Source organism: Strigops habroptila, chromosome Z (assembly GCF_004027225.2).
Source record: "Strigops habroptila isolate Jane chromosome Z, bStrHab1.2.pri, whole genome shotgun sequence".
Lineage (NCBI taxonomy): Eukaryota > Metazoa > Chordata > Aves > Psittaciformes > Psittacidae > Strigops > Strigops habroptila.
Window position 1 is genome coordinate 80,481,147 of NC_044302.2, and position 24,025 is coordinate 80,505,171.

A 24,025-nucleotide genomic window follows, 5' to 3' on the forward strand; every position below is an offset into this window, starting at 1 on the left:
GCAGATGAGGCCCTCACTGACATAGTTTAGGGGTGGACTTGGCAGTCCTGGGGTAATGGTTGGACTTGATGATCTTAAAGGTGTTTTCCAGCCCAGCTGGTGCTGTGGTTGCACGTCGGTGCCGGCACGGAGCGGGGTGTGCGATGCTCCGGACCCGGCTCCGTGCGCTCTGGGGATACCGGACACTCGACAAGCGCGCTGTCGCTCCGCATGACGTCAGGGCTGCACCCACTCCCGGCCGCGGCACTCGGCCTAGCAACCGCTCCCGGGGAGCCTCCTCCCGCGGGCAGGGGCTCTGAGGTGCCGCGCCGCCCGGCCACCGAACCGGTGCCTCCGCGCGGGTGCCGCTGCCGCAGAGCCCCTCCCGCTCCTCCCGCCGCCGTGCCGCCGCCGAACCTCCCCGCACGCACCGCCGGCCCGCTGCGGGGCGCTGTGCCCCGGGAACGCTGCGGCCCGGCGCGGTGCTGGTAGGGAGTCGTAGGGCCGCGCGGCACGTGTGCGGGGAGCGGAGCGGCGCGGGGCCGGCGCCGCCGTCATGCCCAAGGTGCGGGCGGGGAAGCGGCCGCGGCAGGAGCGCGGGGAGCGCTGCGCCTCCGGTGAGTGCGGGTCGGCGGCCATGGCCGGGGCTGCCGCCCGGGCGCGGCCTGCGCTCAGCCCTGGTGCGGCGAAGTGTGGGTGTTCGGTCGGGCTCGAGGGGAGCGCGAGTGCCGGCGGCGGAGGTGAGCGGAGGCGCCCCTCGCCGCGCGGCCGCGCTCGCAGCGGGTGTGACGCCGCTCTCTGCCCTAGGCATCCTGTTCAACACCGGGGCCGGACAGCACATCCTGAAGAACCCGCTCGTCGTCAACAGCATCATCGAGAAGGTGGCTGGCGGGGCCGGGAGCGGGGCTGGGCGCTGGGGAGCGCCGGGCAGAGCCGGCCGAGCGTTCCCTGCGGAAGCGTGTCCCGAGCACTGTCCGCTTCCCTGGCTCCGGCCTCCCCGGGCTGCGGAGGCACCTGCCCTCTGTGTTGCGGTTACTGCCTTTCCATGCTGCTGGTGTTCGGACTTGGCTCGTTATTTTTAGTTTGCTTTCCGAAAGATTTTTCATAAATTATCATTGGGACACTCTTGTTCTCACCTTTCCCCTGTTACCACTTTCTTAATTATGTTCATGCTCCTCTGCTAGCTTTTAGCTTTAGGTTAGCTTTTAGCTTTAGATTTTAGCTTTTTACCGAGCTGCATGTACCTTTCGTTTTAGAATGAAAAGGTTGCTTGAAATCAGTTCTAGAAAAATAACTGGAATGCCGTTTGTTCTTAGGCTGCCCTACGGCGTACGGATGTCATTCTGGAAGTGGGACCAGGAACTGGTAACCTGACAGTAAAGATGTTAGAGAAAGTTAAAAAAGTACGTGTGAATTTGCCACATACATACCTTCCCAAGCTCCAACCACATTGTGGCTTAGACTCTGGCAAGCAGAAGGATCTTCACATGCTTGATTCAAATAAGTAGAATTACTCTATGAATGTTTTTCTTAACATTTGCATGATTTCATTTATTTTTTTTTAAGTGTTTGTATGGTCTTATCAAACTGTATTGCTCTTACCCATTTATGTGGTAAAGCTTGCATGTTTTTGGGGAAGGAGGAAGGTGCGTAGACTAAGAGGGAATTTGTAAGGATTATTTAAAGCTGTAGCAATAGATACAGAGGTTTTTTTACCATTAAAGTCTTAATCCCAGCTAGGAGAAGTTGTATAAAGTTGTAATGATATACTTTGTTTTCAGGTTATTGCTTGTGAAATTGACCCTAGACTTGTTGGTGAACTTCAGAAGAGAGTCCAGGGCACGTGAGTATCAAAAGTGGAAATAGCGAGCTCTTAAAGCAGTGGAGCTGCGTTGGCAAAAACTTTGGCAACATGCTTCTCTGAGGATAATCACACCATATTTCACTCCAGGTGTCTGGCAAACAAACTAGAAATCAGGGTTGGAGATGTCTTAAAAACAGACTTGCCGTTCTTTGATGCATGTGTGGCTAACTTGCCTTACCAGGTATGGCTAAACAACACGGCAAAACTTTTTTCTTTTTAAATGATAGTTGCCTAGAAAGTATACTCACACTATTACTCTTTCCTCAGATTTCTTCACCTTTTGTTTTCAAGTTGCTGCTTCACAGACCTTTTTTCAGGTACGTGGGAGAACAGAGCTCTGTATTGCCTAGTTGAAAATAAAATAGCTTTAAAAATATTCCCAAATCAAATTTTTTTAGTTCCTAAAATATCAGTTTGATGGGTCAGGGCCACACCCCATATTTTCTATAATGCAAAACCTGCCAATGCCTGGAAATTAGTTTCTGGCAATGTATTGAATATGAGGGGAAATCTTAGTCTTGGCATCAGTGAGTGTCCAACTGGCAAAAACTGGAGTTGGACCTCTTGACACTAGAAATAATTGTTACTCCAGGGATAAGTAGGGCATTGTAGCACTTACAATCATAGAATTATAGAATAGGGTTGGAAAGGACCTTAAGATCATCTAGTTCCAACCCTCCTGCCATGGGCAGGGATGTCTCACACTAGACCATGTCACCCAAGACTCCATCCAACCCGGCCTTGAACACTGCCAGGGATGGAGCATTCAGAACTTCTTTGGGCAACCCATTCCAGTGCCTCACCACCCTCCCAGTAAAGAACTTCTTCCTTATATCTAACCTGAACTTCCTCTGTTTAAGTTTGAACCTATTCCTCTTGTCCTATCGCTACAGTCCCTGATGAAGAGTCCCTCCCCAGCATCCTTGTAGGCCCCCTTCAGATACTGGAAGGCTGCTATGAGGTCTCCACGCAGCTTCTCTTCTCTAGCTTGAACAGCCCCAACTCTCTCAGCCTGGTCTCTCAGACAGGAGGGGCTCCAGCCCCTGATGATCCTCGTGGCCTACTCTGGACTTGCTCCGACAGCTCCATGTCCTTATATTGAGGACACAGAACTGCACGCAGTGCTCCAAGTGTGGTCTCATGAGAGCACAGTAGAGGGGCAGGATCACCTCCTTTGACCTGCTGGTCACGCTCCTTTTGATGCAGCCCAGGACACGGTTTCTGGGCTGCGAGCGCACACTGAAGCCGGCTCATGTTCGGTTTCTCATCTGCCAGCACCCCCAAGTCCTTCTCCTCAGGGCTGCTCTGAATCTCTTCTCTGCCCAGCCTGTATTTGTGCCTGGGATTTCCCCGACCCAGGTGTAGGACCTTGCACTTGGTTTGGTTGAACTTCATGAGGTTGGCATTGGCCACCTCTTGAGCCTGTCCAGGTCCCTCTAGACGGAATCCTTCCCTCCAGCTATCAACTGAACCACACAGCTTGGTGTCGTCGGCAAACTAAAACTTCATATGTCTTCTTTCCTGAGAAAGGAAGAATGGAAGGGGTAGGATTTCAGCTAAGACACTTCTGTTGCCTGGTCTAAAAATGTAACTGCCCAGGTACTTCTGTGCTTTGTTCAGTGCACATCAGTTCTTGAATTCTCTCCCTGAAGTGCTGATATTAGTGGTATTGCTGGTCAGGTTTTGGAGCTTGGAGAGTTTGGATTTGAAGGACTCATTGTAGAATTATTCAAAATGATTACTTGCAGTCAGACACAAAACTCTTGACACTAACCTCCTCTTTGATCCTGATCCACTTAGCAGTATACAGAATCAAATTCTGCTCTGTCTTTAAGGAGAGGTAGATGTCTTTAAAAGGTTTTCTGGGGGTTTTTTGTGGTGGTTTTTTTTTAACGCGCTCTGCGCTAATTAAGGCAGAGTTTGTTTATGGCAAACTTGTATTGTTTCTAAGCACTGAGGCAAACACTGTGCTTTCCAAGCATGTTAGTTGGGTTTTGATGTAGAAGTTGATGCCTTATAATTCATTTTCTCATTTCTGTTATTCTCAGGTGTGCAATACTTATGTTTCAAAGGGAATTTGCACTTCGTTTGGTTGCCAAACCAGGAACTAAACTATACTGCAGACTCTCCATTAATACTCAGTTACTAGCTCGAGTGGACCATCTGATGAAGGTATGTCATTCTGCATTAGCTAACAGAGCTATCAAAGACAGAAGAATGTTTCCAGGAATGTGTGGATTTGCTGCCTATTCATGCAGCTGCCTGACTTCTCCTGACTAACAGGTTGGAAAGAACAATTTCAGGCCTCCTCCCAAAGTGGAATCCAGTGTTGTCAGAATAGAGCCAAAGAACCCACCACCACCTGTCAACTTCCAGGTGAGCATCTACAACAACGTAACATACTAGTGGTAATACTTAATTTCACTTTTCACTTATTACTCAGTTCCATGTGCTGCTTTTACTATGAAGTATCAGCTATTCACTGACATTTACATAATTCCAAAACACTTATTCCTCTGTTGATCAGGCTTGCGTTAGGACATTACCTGAACATGCCGCCATCAATTCAGGTCCAGTTTTATTTACACTATTTCTGACAAGACTGAGGAGCCGTCTCCATGTCAGTTGGAGAGTTGCTAGTAATAATGTCCCTTTCATGGTGGTTTTTATCTTCCAGAGACTCTTTGGGCTGATGACTTTGTTATGATCAAAGGAGTATCTGTGAGAAGGCTTATCTTCAGATGAGTGTGCACAGGATAGTAGTCTTAAAATTACGCTGAATGCTCCATCCCTGGCAGTGTTCAAGACCAGGCTGGACAGGGCATGAGCAACTAGGTTTGAACTAGGTGATCTTAAGGTCCTTTCCAACCCTAACTATTCTGTGATTCTATGAAAATGCTTTTGATCTTCAGGACCATTTCAGCCTTCCCCAAGGTTAGCCAGATTTTCTTCAATTATCTTTCTTCTCAGCACATGAGGACAATTTCAAGGTTTTCAAGAACAATTCAGAGGTTTTTGTGGTTGAAGAATTTTCTCCTCCATTTGTATTGCTTTGTCCAAATCAGGTTTTGTATTGTTTAGAAAGATATTTTCCAGAATTTAGTTTCTGTGTTCAATATTCTTGTTCTGAAGTTGTTAGTGACTTGACTTGTTCGTAGTAGCTGTATGTTCCTCTCTGTAAATTCTGACCTTTTTAATTTCAGGAGTGGGATGGTATGGTAAGAATAGCCTTTGTTAGGAAAAACAAGACACTCTCTGCAGCATTTAAGTAAGTAGCTTCTGTTAAAGGAAATCTTTTTACAGTTTGAAAGCCCATTTAGTTAACCATTTCTTTGGTGCAAATGCTTAGCAGTGTTACATGCACGCCAGCACAGTCTGGGATAAACCATGATGGAGGATTCATGCTGAGGTCTTCCATTTTCTTTTAGAAAAGAACAGCTCTGTGTAGGTGTGACAGTTTTTTATAGTAAAGATTAACAATGAATCGAGTCAAGAAACCTAGTTAAAGTTCAGTTTCTATTCTGAACTTGCATTTCTTTTAGGTCAAGTGCTGTAGAGCAGTTACTGGATCATAATTACCGAATTCATTGTTCCTTACATAATACAGTAAGTTCCTTTCTAATATATTAAATTCTATTTTTGTGTATTTTGTCCTACATACTGACTTTTATAACAGTAAAAAATTAACGTTGAAAAGCTGCTTTAACATGCTAAAAGTTTTTCCGAGACAGTTTGAGGGAGGAGGAGCTTGCCTCTTAAAGAAAAATCTAAAAGGGTCACTAAATCACTGTGAAAGAGCTGAAGGCTGAGTATGTTACTAATATATTAGCTGTACATATCTCAAGGACTTCTACTAATTAAGTAAGAATCTAATGAGAAAACTTTCTGTGTATGCTTAGCAGTACTGTTGTGAGTCATTTACAGTGCATGAGTTGAGGTATTAAGATGTAAGAATACAAGAATACAATAATCCAAACAAGAAGAGAAAAAAAGCCCCTGATTTCTCTACTTGACACAAGGGCCATTCTAAAAGTGGGAAAAGAGTAATTATTTAAATGAACATTTTTCTGTGCTATGAATAAAAAATTAATTTATATGCTATTTTTCATTGACAGGAAATACCTGAAAACTTCAAAATTGCAGAGAAAATACAGTCTGTCCTAGAAAATACAGGTTACTCTGAAAAACGAGCCCGTTCAATGGATATAGATGATTTTATTAGGTATTCTTTTTTCCTTTATGCCTTTCTTTTAAGCTCCTTCAAATTCTATCTGTGCCTGTGTAGCACAGATTATTATTGGGTCACAGAGGAGCAGGACTAATTCTGTTTTCCTCTCAATACTAGACACCCCTTGCTTCCAGTCTGGAACGTGAGCACTTAAACCCTACGCATATTTTAGCTGCTGCTTACATTGTTGAGAAGCAACTAGCTAAAGATCCCTATTCAGGTGTTTGTGTATTAGACCCTTTAGTCTCCTCTAAAAATGGCTTTAATAATGGAATTGATTACTGTAATATCCCTGGAGACTTCCACAGCTCTTCTCTGTCTTGAGGATTAGGCCGTAGCATATAGCATAATTTGGAAATTTGTGTAATTAACTGCTACATTCTGCTCTTACGTCTGGTCAGTCAGTTTAAGTGGCAACACGAATCCTCTAATTTATGATAAAATTCCTAGCTGTTTCACAGTGTGACAATTAATGCAGCTACCACTCTTTAAAGAAACGTAGTAACTTGCTAGGATGCAATATAACTGCCTGAAAATACGCCTACATCTGAAAAATGGCAAATATGCTAACATCTAGTTTAAGATTTTGTAATAATTCTTTTTTGCAGTTGGACAGCAATGGCTGCTTTCATGCTATTTTTATATATTCTTCACCAGCCAGCCCCTCTTAGAAATGCCTTAAGCTGAAATATAAATTGTAACATAAACCTTTCACTCTTTCAGCTTGCTACATGGCTTCAATTCAGAAGGCATCCATTTCTCATAGATTCTACTAGAAGAATTGAAAGATCTTCCATATTTCATCTCCGCAGACTTGTCTAAGTCAGAGTGACTGCAGTGTACGTGCACATTCTGGTTCTTAAAATGTTACATGCAGTTTTATCACAGAGAGTAGGGAAGAAGCTGCTGCTCTCTATTTTAAGAGAGAAATTCTTCATAACTGAAGTGAGGTGCTGGATCCCACATGACAGTATATTTTTAAATATACCAAATAACATGGATGGATGCTGCTGTGATTGAAATCTGTGTTCTCTGATCATGGACTTTGCCTCAGTAAATTCTTGCACCGTACTCAACAGTACAACCCTAAGTCTGGTCTGGGCAACAAAAACAGTTGTAGTTATTTCTTTTGTTTGGGTTTGTTGTTTTAAAAAATGATTAAAAAAAAAAAAGTATATTTAAACATTTTCTTTTCATTTGAAATGCTGGTGTCTTCCACGTGTTCTCTGCTAGCTGCCCGCATTCCAAGTCTGTTAGCAATCTGCTTCTCTTGGAGAAATCCCAGTAACACTTTCTCAGGAAGAGCAGCATTTATCTTGCCAGCTCAGTATCATTTACAAAAACATTACCAAGGTACCTGAAAGTACCAGTGTCATCTCCTTACACCGTCTTTATTGCCATCAAACCACTGCAGGAACGAGCAGAAAGCTACCAAAGGGCTTTCTCATTTTCAAAAAGTCTCATAAGCATGGGCAGAAAGGTTATTTTTGTCAACTGTAAATTCAAGCAGCTATTTTTATAAGAAAAATACTTCACCCATCAAGGGAGGGAAAGGTTTTAGCATAGATCAAAGCTTTCAGTGAGTCTTAGAGGAGTGCATGCCTGTGTCCTGACACAAAGACTTACTGAAGTGCTTTAATATCGTTCAGATTATTATGTATTTGTTATTAAGGACAAGGCAATTTTCCCAAGGAGTTTTGTATTAACTGTAGCAGCTGTCAAAAGAAAAATCCACTTTGGTCTGTCTTACAGGAAAACAGTAACTTTTAACTCTGCAGCATCATGCAGGGGTGAAGGCATGGCTCCATGTATTAGCTACCGTAAGTAATTTTTCCATGTGTTGCACACCTCTTTCAAGACAACCACAGTAAGCGGAGAAGAGGCAAATTAGCAAAAACTCTTCTAAGATGTAACTTCATTTTATACACATCCAATGTTAATTCTCACAAGTCATTGTTTCAGAGGCATGTACAGAAACAGGCACTTGAATTTACAGGCATCCCAAGAGGTTGTCTTGAAAAACCAAACTGCTCATTTGTTTTTTAATTTAATGATTTTAGTGCTGGTTCACTGCATATAGAACCAATGTATGGGTGAGGTAAGCAGCAACAGCAGTATGCTCAGACTAATACAGAAGGAGCAAGTGGTGGAGATCTGTGTCACTTAATAGGAAGCTGTTGAAATATAACTGAGTCTGTCCTTCCTGTCTGCTTTGGTACCTGCTGTAAACCACAGCCTGGTTGTGGCTCTAGGCGTGCATGGAGGAACAGTAGGGAATCTACTATTTCTGATATAGGGTGTCTCGATCTTTAGAGGCATTTTAGAAAGTAAACTGCCGGAGAAGTCTTCAAAGAAGCCCTCTGGTATTGTACGATCACCTGTACTGTACTATCACCTGCTAACAAAACCCGCTGCCTTCTATTTCACTTTTTTTCTTATAATTGTGGTGGAGGACATTCTTAAAACAAATGTTCAGAAAGACACATGATGTTTCTTTTAAGACTTGCTGAAAAACTTTTAGGACAGTGTTCTGGGCAACTTCTTCATGCATGACAAATCTGTACGAAGAGCTGGCTCTTGAAGTAAATACTCATTCTGAAATCAGAGGCCTTTTGTTCAAAAGTGCAACTCCAGTGCGGTTACAAAGTGAAACCCTTCCCAAAGCACAACAGAATTTCCATAGAAGTAAACTCTCAGATGTAATTCATTTAATAGCTTAATTTTATTAAACACATTATGTAAAATCTACATTGTTTCAGTTTTCATGTTTACACACAGATAGATTTTTTTTTTATTATTTTTTTATTTTTTTTTAACCATGATGCGACAAGAGCCTCCCATAGCCTAGCATTCTATGGGAGATAGAAACATTAAACACTACAAGAATTCCTGGCTTATTAACAATCTTTTCAATTGCCTTCCTTTTATCCCCTGCCAGGACTGGCACAAACAAACAGGCTTATATTCCAAAAGTATTTTTTAAACAATTCCAAGGGAAAGTCTGCTAATACAAACTCCTGGAAACTGGGAGAACTCCTAGAGAGGTCTACAAGTCTTCATTTGACAAGAAGTTCTTACATGAAAGGTCAACCTTTTTTGGATACTGACTTGCAAAAATAACTTAAGTGCCACCACCTAAGAAGTGCTGATACACATGGCGCCATTAGTAAGAATTCAGGTACTTGTGTGATTTCTATTAGCGCCAGGTTAAGAGGTATTGTGCAAAATCCCCAAATGATGCAAGTTCAACCCACTTTTCAGCTGCTGGCACTGTACAAAGGGAAAAATAGGTATTAGCTACATTTTTCTTAAAAGCAACAGAGCTACTCAAACTACCTGCAAGCTACGGTTAATGAACATGTAAGTTTGTCATGCATTAAAAGCCAAATTTTAACAGTATGTGAAAGGCCAATATGTATGCATTTAGCTGGATCCCTGAACTTTGACAGTTATCCATATGCAGAGGTCAGATCGTACCTTTACTCTGACAGCATTACCACATACCATACCACATACTGTATATCTGCATTATCCAAAGATACAACTTTCCTCAGTACTTAAACATTAACCCTTTATTATACATCAACTAATTTTTATTTTTGTGGTTTTTTGATCAGTTTTTTGTTGGGTTTTTTTTTTTTTTTAATTACAGAGTAAAACGTTAGAATTATATCACCATTATTCATGGTACTGAAATAAATCTAAATACCATATTTTTACAAGGAGGATGGAATGTCCAGCTGTTTGTACATTTGTAACAGCTCTTGCAGTTCCTGTTCAAATGATATGGCACATCCTGTGAAATGAAACTAGCCACCAAAATAAAAAAAGGTCTCAAAACACAGATGCACACACACTGGAAGTAATTCGTATTGACAAATAAGGAATGTTATTCATTAAGGCTGTGCTTCAGGAAGATGATGTTGAGGGTTAAGTAGCCTTCATCAAGGCACAGAATGGGAAGAAGTAAAGCACAGCTGTCTGTAGAGGAGTAGTTATGTACAACCACTAGTGAGGTGTGCATGCACGCAAACACAAAACTGCACAGCTGGTCTTTGTAACAAAACTGAACATAGTCAAAAGGAAACACTGCGGCTTTTTAATGGCCACAGCTTTACTTCATTGTTAAAAAATGGCAAAGATTCCCAAACCTAAAACTCACGATTTGAGTAAGTGAAATATTTTAAACAAAGTGCTTCACAGATCTGAACCCTGCATGGTTGTGCTGTCTGGTCTAAAACCATTTTGTAGACATCATAGGAGCATTTCACACAAAACTTAAAAATGTCATTCAGGTGAATAAGAAACAGGACATTTCCACAGACATTTCTAATGTTTTTACACTTTCAAGTAGTTGAGTTCTTACAGCCACTGGGTTTTGTAACAAATGTGTGCTACAGCAGTACGGGTTCATGGACTCCTTTAGCAGCAAAGGCCTGTTTCAAAGGGCACGTGGTTTTTTCAGGCTGATCTGTTTACTGGCCTGTTCCTCCTCTTGCAGAGCTGCCCGGAAAGATTTCACTTTGTCTTTAATGAAAAAGAGAGAATAAATACTGATGTGCCTGTGCTCAACACAGATCTCAAAATTAAATCCTGATGCTGCACGTCCCAGCCCCAGTGCATAACAAAGAACATTCCTCCACAAAAATAGCTGACACTACAAACTACAAAAGGATCGAGACAAGCTTAAATTCAATACCATACAAACAAGTTGCAGAGCAACTTAGTCCCTTCTTAGATGCTACCCCTGTCTCTAGGCAGGATAGATCTGGAAACTGCATAATTGCATTCCCAGCATGTAACCTGTTCACACATAAATTCTGCTTCTAACTCAGAGCATGAGGAGATGCACACCACTTAAATCCTTTTCCTTCTCAGCAGCTTCCAAACCATCCTTAGAGGCATACAAAATTGTAATTAGTGTACGATTCTAAAACCTGGCACGGTAAATTCTACTCCCCCCTGTTCTATGAATGTGAAAAGCATCTGTGATCAAATTTTGGAAGTTATTCACTGTAAATAGGGAAATGCATCTTTCATTAGTTTCATCAGAACTATAACAATGGGAAAAACCTAGGAAAGTAAGCATGGCATCCTTTCATAGTTCTATTCCTGAGTAAAAACTAAGGTTTTATCATATAAGGAGTTTCCTAACACAGATCAAAACCACCCCAACCTCACCCCTCAGCCCCCAGCCCCACCCTTGAACTTCTACCAGTACAGCCTGACTCCTGGAGACCAAACAGTTACAGAAACTAAAATGAAAGATCCACCTCCATGAGGTGTACCAAGCCGACAAACTGATTTTAGAAGACAAGTGGAAGGGTCAATTTTGGGCTCTAAGAATTATCTGCAGTTTGTTTTTCAACAAAGAGAGGCTAACAAAATGCAGATAGAAAGGCTGCTGAAGAAAAGTAAGCTAACCACCAAGCTACCGAGAGCTCGATGATGTTCTTAAGCACAGTCTTAAAAATGAGATCAGTGTCCCCTCTACACTACAGAATGCAACAGAGCAGGAACTACGAGTTCCTACTACTTTGTCCTCGTTGCATCACTTTCTTTTTCATACAGTCCATTTGGACTTTCTTTTTCTTTCCTTTATTGTTTTGAGGCAAAGGAAAAAAACCGGAAAGTTACAGGATTGAGTTTACACTTCCTGGAGGTAAAGCATAGATTTTTCCTTAAAACTAAGATGAGCATTGATGCGAACACGTTCTTAGGCAGCAGAAAAAGTGCTCCTTCCACAGGACACAGCAGGGCAGCAGAAGGGGAAAAAAGACCCTAAAACATAACCAAACTTTTTTTTTTATCCTCGTTATTACTGCAAGTCTCCATGGCATATGAAAATACATTGCTAATAAAGCACATCAAAGTGATGAAAAGCAATCTACCTCTAAGTTCAGTCAGAACTTCGATTTTTTGATCTAGAATTACTTCAAGTTGGGTAGCATAAGAATCCACATCGTAGTCTACTTCTTCTGTCATCTCAAGAAGAGCTCTTTCATCTTCCATCCATCTAAGAGATTCCTGGGTAGAAGTTAAAACAAACAAAACAAAAAACAAAACAAATCAGCTAAATACATAAGCAAAGTTTACAGACAAGTTTCAAGACAAAGAGCTGAATTAGACCTTTCCTCAGGACAACCACCTTTTCTCTATATAGTCACCTTACTATAAACAGATTTCAATCTTAAAATGAAACCTTATTCCTAATTAAGCAAAATTGAAACCTTATTGCTAATTCAGCAAAATTGTATGTTTTCTACATTCTTTCTTAATTCCAGTGGTCATACTAGCACAGCAGGTAAACCCCAGCTACCCCAGTTGTCCAAATTCAGAACATAAGATGGTTGTAAAGCTAAGAAACTCAGAAAACAGAACTTTACGTCACAGTTATGTCCCCTTAGGCAGGTATCTAACTTTGAAGTCAGGCTTAAATTTTACATATGGGCTGGTTGCCACTGATTATAATCATAGTGTCCTTACTACAGTTAAGGAGCCAAGATAATTCCATCCATAATCAAATCCAGTTTTGGGAGAAGCTGTGTGAAAGAACTATTTTAAACTCACTATTGAGTGAGCCAACTCCCCAGATAGGTAAAAGAACAGTGAAAGTTGGTTAAAGCAGCTCTTAGACATCTTTGCATTCTGAATATTACCATAAAAAAGGGGGGAAAAAAAAAAAAAAAAATCAGTCTTGCAGCAAAGCAGCATGCAAACAGGAGCTTAAAGCTTTCAGAAACACGCAAAGCTGTGATCAGGAGAACTGATCCCCTTTGAAATGCTTTGATTTAAAAAAAAAAAAAAAAAAAAAAAAAAAAAAAAGGAAAGCAGCTGCCAGTTGTAGGCATGCTGGGCCTAAAATACTAAAATTAAGTCGTCTCCTCTGCTCAGTAGCCCAGGTAATATTGAAAGCATAGTCCAAACCCCATGTATGTTTTTTGGCTTTCAGCACAGATGGAGCTCATGTTGGGATAGGATTCATCTAATGTAAACTCATACACACAAGACAAAAAGGAAGGCCAACACCACTACAGCACAATTGATTCCCCTGATCTATTTCAGATATTTTTGTAAGGAAAGGATGTTTTGTATCAGCACGTTCCAGGAGGAAGCTGACAGGAGACAACTTCTGCCCGGTTACTACTACTTCAGCTAGTAGATTCTGGTGCAACCCACCTCCCCCAGTGGCATAAACTAACAAGCCAGGCTGCAAATGAAGAGAGCTGAGGCTCAGACACATTTTCTCCCAGTGCCTGCTGGGAGGAGCAGTAATCTTCAGAGGACACAGAGACGTAGTAAGATCTTACACTAATGCAACTTGTCTCTCCAAAGTCACAAGCACTGGGACACAGCTATGGCATATAGCGCATGAATTTCACACATCTGCATGTGTTACTTCAGGGCTAATGTTTCATAATAACTAAATCTCTACAAAACGTGTTATTTAGCATCTTACTGCATTATGAACACACATCAATGTTCCACCAAGTTGGACACCTAAATTGAGGATGTGTGTGCATTTCCTACAGGTTTAATGGTCTGCTGTTCTCTTGCAGCAGATGTGTCAAATGGACAGCCTGCCTAAAGACTCTAAGGTTATGAACAGAAGCAACTCATGTTTTCTTCTGAAAACTAGTAACTCATACTTACGACTACACTTTATTTTGTGAATGCAAAAGGCTCCGTGGCCCTGACCAGCATCACACTGCACTTTCTTCCAAAGTCCCTGACTAAAGCAAGTGAAAACCTTTATGCATCTGTAAAAAGGAAGTAAACAGGCAGTAAGAAGTACATGTGTCTCTTCTGTATCTCAGTATCTCAGAGGGAGATGTCACAAAAGGATACTCAGGTACAATACTTGGAGGAAGTATTGCAGTATCTTAGAGGGAGATGACCAGACAGAAATGGTGTTGATCAAACCATTACTATTAGCTTCCAGCCCTGGCATAGGAATATTGGTGGTGAAATTGAAAATTTCAAGACCAATCTGAATTAATACCCTGTGACTAGAAAAAATACACAAATGCTGGGAAACGACTACAACAGAAAATATTGTGAATAATAAAAAACCAGCAATTGTTCTTACAATGAACACAGTCCATCTAGGAATGTTTCATAGAATCATAGAATGATTGGGTTGGAAAGGACCTTAAGACCATCTAGTTCCAATCCCCCTGCCATAGTCATGTTTGTTGAGAAGAAAAGGAAAACTTTACTAGATTTCTGGAATGATATAAAAATATGCTTCTCTTTCATCATAGGGACAAAGTTTAGCGGTTATGGGATCTGTTCCTATTTGTTTGCTGTAGGTAGTTAAGGTCTGGTGGCCGGAAGATATCGCGCTGTACGGAAAGAGAGAGCCCCTCTCCTGACATTTCTGATAGCCAATAGCGTTTAGCTTAGCTTATGATGTAGGCGGACGGAAGTGACATCATAAGACCTAAAGCTATATAATGCGATGTTACCTAACAATAAACGCCATTTGCCATCCACCACATTGGTGTCTGTGAGCTGATGGCCCGAGCGGCCTGGGGTTGGTCGCCGTGCCGTTCCTGAGCCAGGTCGCCACGCCTCAGAAGGCAACAGTTTGCTATACTGGGCTTAGCCTAATAAAACAATTTAGAAGTCTCTGACAGCAGTGGAATATCCAGATGATATCCTACATGTCCAAGAGTATGTGCATTTCCACTAACAAAACCTTAATTCCTGGATTAGGATAAAACAAAATAGAGGTCCATCTTTTACCTGGAAGACAGTCCTGTGGTCTTCTACTACTTGCTCTTCCATTTCCACCATTTGTGACACAGCTTCATGGAAAGTAAACAATTGTGGAGAAACCTCCTCTTCCTGAAATAGTTAAGCTTGTTAGTCTAGAAAGAACCGTAGTTACAGGAAATACACTGAATGTGATCCATCTTACCACAGAACACAAAAAGAAATATGCAGAAGGCAGAACCTGTCAAAAATAGAACTCCATACTTCCAACAAGAAAACCTCCAGAAATGAGTGGAGAGCACAATAAATGCAAAATTTTCCAAAAAAGAAAACAGCAATTACATTCACTACAATTTAGGAAATCAAAATTGAATCAATGCTTTGGGAAAAAGGTGGTATAAATGTAAAGTGAGAAATCTAAAATGCACATAGTGATCAGAAGAACACACAACATGAATTTACAAACTGGGGCAAATGGAGCTTCTTTAGAAAAGAATAGGTAACGATCAAAGCGGAGAACACTAGTAGACTGTAGTTCATGTTTTAGCAAGACAGTATAGTTCCTTATATGATGCATTTGAAATATTTTTTAAAACATATTGTAAAAGCTTAATTTAATTCCACATGAACAATCAAAAAGTAAGATATGAAAGGATATCTGGCTGGAAGGACTGTCCAGTGGGAAGCTCTAGGAATCACTAGCATGATCTTATAAAATAGAGCCCTGGAAGAAGAGCCAGTTACTAAAATGAGAAACACAGCAGATGCCCTGAAGATGTGTCTGAGAAGGCAGATTCTTACAAAAAATAAGTTAGGATGTTGATGATTTTAATTTCCTCTCTTTCATCAGCATTTTCATAAATCAAGTTTTAATCTCTCCTGAACATTTAGGGAACCAGGACTAGACCTGATCATCTGCAGTGAGGGGAAAACGCCCTTTAGAAGATGTCTCTCAGCTCCCTACTCCTGCAGCCCAGCGAGATATGGTGGGAACATGATGTGGCTCTCTCCCAAACAGGACACTGGGGGTTTCATCCCATGAAAATCTGGATGTTGGGAAGAGGAATGACAAGTGGCCAGGTTTCTAAATGCAGAGAAAGGCAAACTCACTTCAAATGGGTGTTGCATGCAGGGTAAGTAATGCTCAAAACCATGAGTGTGTTAAATAAAACAGATGAGTGTCCCAGGATACTTCCAACTGCCTAAAAAAATGTGAAGCTGTACTGGAAAAAATGCACACTAAAGAACACCAGAGCCTAGCGCAGACCCTGCCTAGACATTAAAAGCTCTAATCAGCAAGGAAAATAAAGAAAAGTAAAACATTCTCCTCTCACCTTTCAAGAAACATTTTTGGTTTAGGGTTCTTTCTCCTATGGGAACGTACATAATACCGTAAAAGTGAAAAGGTGAAGAAAATGCTGTATTTTCTTAATGATCTTGCTAACAGGCTATAAATACACATTACTCTGAATTTGTTCTGCCATGCATTTATCATCATCTCTTCCCATGTAATGCTGTAAACCACTCACATTTTGTTCACAAAGCAGTTTGAGATCATCTCTCTGAGGAGAGCTCCCCACACCCCACTGTGTCTCCAAGTCATCAGTCTGACTGGGAGGATGGTGTATAGTGGGACGGTTATCTCCTGTGGCAGTAGGATCGACCGTCAGCTCCTTCACCCTATGAGCGGAAAATGTTTCATTTGTAAATTAGCAACTTCCTATGCAAAGAAGTCAAAAAATAAAACAAAAATAAAGCTCTATGGGTTTATACACAATTAATTCAATTAATAAGGATGATGATGATGTCAGCTTCACAAACTTAATGCACTTTAGTGACAAAAAGATCTTATTTCAACTCCTAAAAAGCATGGGTCATTGAATTTCAATTACTTGGAGGTGGATTACAGTTCATTTTCTAGCAAGAGGCATTTTCTGATTGAAGCCTTACTACTCATTAACAGGGAAGAAGCGGGCAAAAATCTCCAAAATTTCAAAACTAACTTTTTAATAATGAGTAATATTTGAAATAAAAGTTTATTCAGCACCCTAAACCTGACCATCTTTCTTCTTCTGTGCACACAAAACTGTGATTTAAAAAAGTTAGTCAATCACTGCCCCACTAGCTGTTATCCACCACACAAAGCAAATCAATCCCCTCAAGCAAATCCACCACAAATTCCGAAGAAAGTAATGATGCCCAACCAGGTATCTCAGAATGAATAAATCCTTCAATGAAAACAATTTCAAAGGTGAAAATATCTTATTAAAATATTAGGGTCTTTGCGGCATGAAAATAGTTTGAATGGTTTATAACGATATCAAAAAAAGCCCAGTTAAGAGCAAGTTTATGAAACAGACATGAAGTATGCAAGTGTAGCAAGGTTTTTTTCATTTTTTTTAAAGGAAAGAAAACTTTTTTTTTTCCAAGTACCACTTCTATGCTACAATGGAAATTGTTTTGTTCAGAGTGATGAAAAGTTTTACAAATATGTATGCATTAAAATTGTTTTCTTTTTCAATTAGAGGTATTTAAATTACCCTAAACACAGACTTGTCAGATGTGGTCCACTAAATGTATGAAGGTGACATCATCATTTATTTTTTTTTTTAAGTATGAAGGAAACTAGCAAGAGCGTGGATGTTTAAGGAAGATGAGCAAAATACTGGGAAGATGATTGCAGATCATGCAGAACCATTACCTGCCAAACAAAATAAAAACAAAGTATGTGTGGCTCAAGGCAAGGGGACTAAATGAAAGGTTGGTCTGTAAAATTACACAGCCAAAAAGAAAACTTTAAGAATAAATATTCCATGTATAGAACGAAGTAGACCTGGTGATTGAAGGAGAAAAGTCGTCATACTCATAGGAAGGAGAGAGATCAGAGCGACTGCCACTACCCTGTGAGAAGGGAATGTCCGAAGGACTAATTCCAAATTCCTTTACTCTGCAGCAGCAAAATACAGCAGCAAATTAAAAGAAAATGTTCTCATAAACACAGTTAAAATGACAACTCTTTGTTTAGCATTCTCCTTTAATACTTTAACTATGAAATTATTTTTATATTAAAACACAAGTGTGCCAACATATTTAAACCTTCTGCAAACAGCCTACAGATCACTAACAAAAATCAATGCTGCTAATTCGCAGGGAACGATAACAGCAGTGTTCTCAGAAGTGTAATTCCAGATTTCAGTTTCTGCAGTTAATATAATTTGTTCTACATTCAATATTCCATTAAATGTCTCCTTTTAAAATATAAAACCACTCCAGCTACAAAACTGAATTCTATTCTGTCCCCCGTCTTACACTGCACACATTGGTGTCCATCACCTAAAAACTAATTGTGCTATGAAAACTATATATTGCCAGAAAAATCCTAAAATACTACACAATACACATGAAACAACTTTACAGTGATAAGCATTTACTCCCCAACAACAGACGGAGGAATCAAGCACCAGGTTACAATGCAACTATTTAGTATACTAGATACAGATGCTTAATTAGTTCTGCAGTGTCTTTTTCTAGAGACACTTCAGCAACATGTATTCTGTAAGGAGTAAAAGATCCATCGAGCCTTGATGAATGTGCAAGGTCCTTCATTATGTTACTGTAAGAGAGGAAGCCACGTCCTCACCAGGAAGGAAATCACAGAGACTTATCCAAGCCAGGCAGATATGCTACTAGCTTGCTTGATGCAGACACAGAGACTTTCGGGTACCGAGAGAAGCGGGTGGTAAGCTTTCCTAGCAGCCCTTTGTGCTCAGCTAGCAACTGTCCGGAATACCCAGCCAAGCAGGAGCAGATGTGGTTCTGCTCTGCCTGTCACTGGGGCAAGCAGGCCACTAGATGGTAGCCTCTACTAGCAAAAACAGGCTTTCTGGTGGCCCAGAGGCATGTTTGCCGTCTTTGTTCTTCACAGCACTGTTTGGGGGGAGGTCCGTGGGTCTAAGGGCTGACTGCAAGGACACACAGGACCTGATCACCCTATCTCCACAGACACTAAACGAAGGAGAACTGAAGCAGGGAAGGCTCCTTTTGCACTCACTGAAGAGAGACAACAGTTTCAGAGAGTAACACAGGTTTCAGAGGTGCTGCATTAGCCGCTGCAGTGTTAACCTCTATACAAGCGATTGTAAACTCACTGTTGGATTAACTATTTAGGGATCTCAGATATTTGCCTGAATTTGGGAAGCATAAAATTTCAGGTGTGTATATACATATATATATATACGCACACACACACTGCAACTGCATGCAATTCTACCACGGGAATTAAAAGAAAAAAACAAATCACACTGCAGAAAGGTATTTCAGCTAACACCACCAGGAATCACCATGAACACTGACTACCCCTAATGCAAGAGATGGTGCTCAACACTAGTCATGGCATCTCCCATGTTCCCTGCAATCTACATTATCCATTTCTGCATAATGGCTTAAACACAGTTTCTACTGATTCTATTTTAATCATTGTAAAAAGTGACAATTTAAATGTGAGTCTGGATCAGCAATTTGTATGGTTAAATTATTCAAGTCCCTAAAATAATTATACATCGTGGAACACCACTATTCCAGATGTCAGTAACCAACTGCCAATACAGCTATAAGCAATAACATTTTCTGTACCTATTTGCGTATCTCAACGTATTCAGAGTGTTTTCACATGATGCCATTCCTGGAGAAATTGTAGCAATCTGCAGAAAAGAAGCCACATGTTAATAAATCACTTTGTACAGATGAAAGGGTAGATGAATTCAGGTTAACTTTATTTTTCTAATCTCCAGTTCCATTTGAGATCTTCTACAAAAAGTGTGTACGACGTACAGCTGTCCTTATACAGTCACATCTCAAGGAGATAGATGTCAAATCAAAGCTTCAATTTAATTTTTTTAACCATACCTGCAACATTAAGAATTCATAGAAATTCAGTCAATTTCACTCATCTCACTGTCTTGGTAACATAATATGTTAATGCAAAACTCTAACTGAAAAAATAAGGACACCTCAAAAAGGGAAATAGCAACTCAGGAAAAAGCAAGCCAAATATATCCTGCAAACAATTACCAGGTTATTTTTTTAATACATTTTTGCAGGCAGTTTGCCATTCAAGCAATCTGTATACTGATTTGAGAGACCTATTTTGACCACAATCCAAAACTGTACTTAAAGATAAGCATGTGTTTAACTATTTTCCTAAGTAAAGATATACTTTTCCCCTCAATTAAAAGTTATCTGTAAACAACACTTGACAGCTAACTTATTATCAGACGTATCTGGAGTCTACAGGTCTTCCTTTTCCAGCTAAATAAAATACCCTGAAGATCTCATCTTTCCATCACTTAGCAAAAGTAATAACTATGACCAGGCAAGAGTAGCACCATTATTTCGCCTAGTCTCTTTCAGTAGTCCAGTTGTTTCATCTGTGCTCCTTTCAGGTGAGCCATAAGGGCACTACTCAGGACAAACACTTCTATGATCCTATACACTAACATTTTTTGTGGCAGCACAGCATCAGAAGACAGAAACTGAGGCAGATTATACAATCCTGGTCTTCTCTTTCATCCTGCTGCTGACATGACTGTACAAAAGCACAGGTAGTCATCCTGAAAGGAATTTCTCCTACTGGGGAGAAAGGAAGAATATGTGGTGGAAGGGGGTTAGGAAGTTATTACAGTTTAACCCCAGCTGGTACCTCAGCACCACGCAGCCACTCACTCTGCACCACCACACCCTGCCCAGGCAGGATGGGAAGGAGAATTGAAAGAACATAAACCCCACAGGCTGAGAGAACAGTTGGGTAAGTGAAATAAAGTATAATATAACTAGTAAAGTACAATATGATAATAGGAATAATACAAGCAATAATAATACTGATAATAATAGGGAACAACAAAAAAGGAGAAATGAAAATTCAGAAAAACACAAATGATGCACAATACAATTGTTCACCAACTGCTGACCGACACTCAGCCCAACCCAAGCAGCAATCTGAGCCTTCGAAGTAACTCCCCGCAGTTATATGCTGGGCATGATGTGCTGTGGTATGGAATAACCCTTTGCCTAGTTTGGGTCAGGTGTCCTGTCTCTGCTGCCTCCCAGCTTCCCGTGCCCCTCCTCACTGGCAGAGCATGAGACTGAAAAGTCCTTGATCAGGGTAAGTGCTACTGAGCAACAACTAAAACATTGATATGTTACCAGCACGTTTCTCACACTAAAACCAAAACACAGCACTGCACCAGCTACTAGGAAGAAAATTAACTCTATGCCAGCTGAAAGCAGGACAGAAGTCTAAAAAGCCTGCTACCATAGAGACTTAAGTTCAAACTTCCAATACTGATCCACATCAGCAACTAACGAAAAGAAGCGTAGCTTTTAAAAGTTCATATGATCGCATGTCTCTTTATAAAAAGTGTTCTAGCTGCTAATTAACAAAACCTACAAGTTCTTAAAATCCTTCTAAACTCATTTAACGTGAAAGATGCATGCACCTCTTCCACCAGTTTAATGTTCAGAGCACACTACACACAGCAACCGCCACAGCATCAGGGGACTGCTCCAGCGTTTTGAAGCATATACTGCAGGTGCTGTCAGGTACTCCATTCAGGGCACAAAAACCCATGCACAAGACTCAGGCTGTTAAACGCAAACATCCAGTACATCACATGTCCTCCCGCCCCAAGAGGCCCAGTCCAGGCAAGAAAGCAGGACTCCAACCTCTCTGTTGCTCGCTTCCTCATTTGTAATGCCAAATGACAAAGGAAAAGGCTGCACTATTTATGAACGGGAATATCTTTAAGACCCACAATTACCTTTCTTCCTAGTACGTCTACATTGCTCATAAGACATCACAATGGAATCAGTGGCCCTTTTGGGACACAAAGTCTGCAGGTTCCTACTCCCACCCCAGAGGTCCAAGGTGTCTGGCACACCAAGCTATGGCTGCAACACTTCAAGGATGCAACACATCAAGGATGCAGTACTGGTTAAAAAATTAGACTATTACATGTAGCTACCTTGAAAATTTCAAATGATGATACATTACCCTACTATGTAACTCTTCAAAAACAACTTCAAATGGTTTTTTAAACTACTTAAGGACAAGAACTTTCATAAAACTGCAATGACTAATAAAGTTCAAAACAACCTACTCATGCTGACTGTATGCCTCTGGGTTTCTCTAGAATGAAGCAGATCCTAGCCATAACTGTCCACATTGTGAGTTATTTTGAAAGTACTTCTTCTGAAATTTGGAAAAAAAAAGTTTCCAAATCATAGTTTAACCTTACATGCAGAAGAAAATGTTCCACCCCTAGAGATGCAACTTCAAATTGCAACAGGAAGCCCATAAACAATAAAAGGAAAAGTCAAACAAAAATGAGGTGTAGAAATTACCAAATCAATTTGATTCAAATATCTCACTTACAGATTAGAATGTCAAAAATCAAGAGGAAAAGGCCCAGCAGGTATTTTACACCAGGACATTAAGAATTTTAAAAACTTGAAATCACAAGTTTTTACTACATCATTTTATATGCACTCCATATTGAAAAGCACCACCTATTTGCAAAACATCTTACTTTCTAGCACATGCTGCTACAATCCAGAATACTGGATCAAGCCTTTGTTGACCCCTTTACAATAAATGCTTCTTATTGACAAGCAAAAGCAGCATGTTAAAAGAGATCTCACACGATCAATGAGTAGTATTTTCCAATTGAATAGTATTTCTATGTTGCAAACTCTATTTATTTTGCCTGTAACAGGCTAAAACATTTTGCAGAAAAAACAATCATGACCTACATATTTCCTTGTAACAGTTATAATGGTTATCACTAAAAAGTTCTTCTACGCTTTAATTTATTTCACAACTAGACACTTCTAGAGAACACAGCAATGATCTATGCCGTCAACTGTAGGAACGTGAAAAGAAACTACTCCTTATTAAACAATTTTTGCAGTAATTTTCACAAGTTTGAAGCACCACAGTTAATTACATGGCTCTGCTGCAAAATAGCAGTCAGCACACCTGCCAGATAAGCACTCTTTTAATAAAATATTGTTCAACTTCAGCTATCATAAACCATAATGACTTGCCCTTTTCTTTTCCTGTATATTCATCAGTAAAATTTTGCTGGTGCATGATACAAAAATCTACACACATACATGCTTACAAACTAGGTACACCCTGCCAAGGCGCTAAGCGTAAATACCACATTGCAACACTGAATAAATTGTCCTGTTAAAAGAGACAAAAGAAGACCCAGAATATGGGTAAAACTGCTGATCATTATCAACTATTCCTACCACTTGACCACTGGAATGCAAATCTCTCCTTTTCCCAGGGAACTGGAGAGGACTACAAGTAATTCCAGGCTAAGTTATCTCCTATACCTCCCCCAATTCAAAACATGCCGTTCAGAAAGCTCTCAGATCTCTTCAGGCAGCTTTACTCTGTATCCATACAGTTATTGCAGAAACAAGTGCTACAAATGCGAGAGCTCAATTCAAACAAAAGTAAAGATGCACTGCATGTTTCTCTTTTTTCCCTGCTTCCTTTCAACTATAGAGTACAATACAACAATTACAACTTCAGAGTAAGCCACAAGGGAGGGAAGGACATATAAACCTTCTTCCCACATCAGTATCTGTCCTGGTTTTGGCTGGGATGGAGTTAATTTTCTTCCTAGTAGCTTCTGCAGTGCTGTGTTTTGGATTTAGTGTGACAACAATGCTGGTAACACACCGATGTTTTAGTTGTTGCGCAGTAGCGCTTACTCTGATCAAGGACTTTTCAGTCTCTCATGCTCTGCCAGAGAGGAGGGGCACAGGAAGCTGGGAAGAAGCAGGGACTGGAGACCTGAGCCAACTAGCCAACTACAACTACAGGCTGCGCAGAGAATGGACTGAGAGCAGCCCTGAGGAGAAGGACTTTTGAATGCTGATTCACAAGCAGCTCGACATGAGCCAGCAGTGTGCGCTTCCAGTCCAGAAAGCCAACTGTACACCGGACTGCATCAAAGGACGTGCGACCAGCAGGTTAAGGGAGGTGATTCTCCCCATTTACTCCTGCCTCGTGAGACCCCACCTGCAGTACTGTGTTCAGCTCTGGCGTTCCCAACACAAGAAGGACATGGACCTCTGTCAAAGGATTCAGCATGCTCAAAGGGCTAGAGCACCTCTCCTGGGAAGACAGGCTAAGAGTTGGAATTGTTCAGTCTGGAGAAGAGAAG

At 40.7% G+C, this 24,025-nt stretch overlaps 2 protein-coding genes across 4 annotated transcripts in view; one reads left to right on the top strand and one right to left on the bottom strand.

The window, feature by feature from the left end:
* The first annotated feature begins 210 nt into the window (after positions 1-210).
* On the top strand, positions 211-8,819 carry DIMT1 (DIMT1 rRNA methyltransferase and ribosome maturation factor). 2 transcript variants are annotated; one of them, XR_003995099.1, is made up of 12 exons: positions 211-596; positions 787-860; positions 1,296-1,382; positions 1,761-1,822; positions 1,931-2,024; positions 2,111-2,160; positions 3,892-4,015; positions 4,127-4,219; positions 4,371-5,111; positions 5,386-5,449; positions 5,959-6,065; positions 6,795-8,819. XR_003995099.1 is itself a non-coding variant. In XM_030512465.1 (12 exons), exons 1-12 carry the CDS (start codon positions 536-538, stop codon positions 6,835-6,837), a joined length of 924 nt encoding a protein of 307 aa, XP_030368325.1. In that variant the 5' UTR covers positions 220-535; the 3' UTR covers positions 6,838-8,819. The 2 variants fall into 2 exon arrangements, 1 of the variants encoding a protein (XP_030368325.1); XM_030512465.1 differs by having other exon boundaries at positions 220-596; positions 5,047-5,111.
* The window catches only part of KIF2A (kinesin family member 2A), a 71,359-nt gene continuing 56,105 nt past the window's right edge, over positions 8,772-24,025 (bottom strand). The window contains exons 16-21 of one of the 2 annotated variants that reach the window (XM_030512463.1): positions 19,422-19,489; positions 17,623-17,736; positions 16,319-16,469; positions 14,820-14,921; positions 11,963-12,098; positions 8,772-10,598 (exon numbers count right to left, since the gene is read on the bottom strand). In XM_030512463.1, coding sequence (XP_030368323.1) covers positions 10,513-10,598; positions 11,963-12,098; positions 14,820-14,921; positions 16,319-16,469; positions 17,623-17,736; positions 19,422-19,489 — 657 coding nt within the window. In that variant the 3' untranslated portion in view covers positions 8,772-10,512. The remainder of the gene's footprint in view (positions 10,599-11,962; positions 12,099-14,819; positions 14,922-16,318; positions 16,470-17,622; positions 17,737-19,421; positions 19,490-24,025) is intronic. The other variant, XM_030512464.1, reaches the window with a different exon arrangement.

Bases quoted from the DNA above. Each gene is read 5' to 3' on its own strand.
- DIMT1 (XM_030512465.1), top strand. From the start codon at position 536: ATGCCCAAGGTGCGGGCGGGGAAGCGGCCGCGGCAGGAGCGCGGGGAG. The intron at 2,161-3,891 runs GTACGTGGGAGA...TGTTATTCTCAG, and splicing joins CTTCACAGACCTTTTTTCAG to GTGTGCAATACTTATGTTTC. The intron at 4,016-4,126 runs GTATGTCATTCT...CCTGACTAACAG, and splicing joins GAGTGGACCATCTGATGAAG to GTTGGAAAGAACAATTTCAG.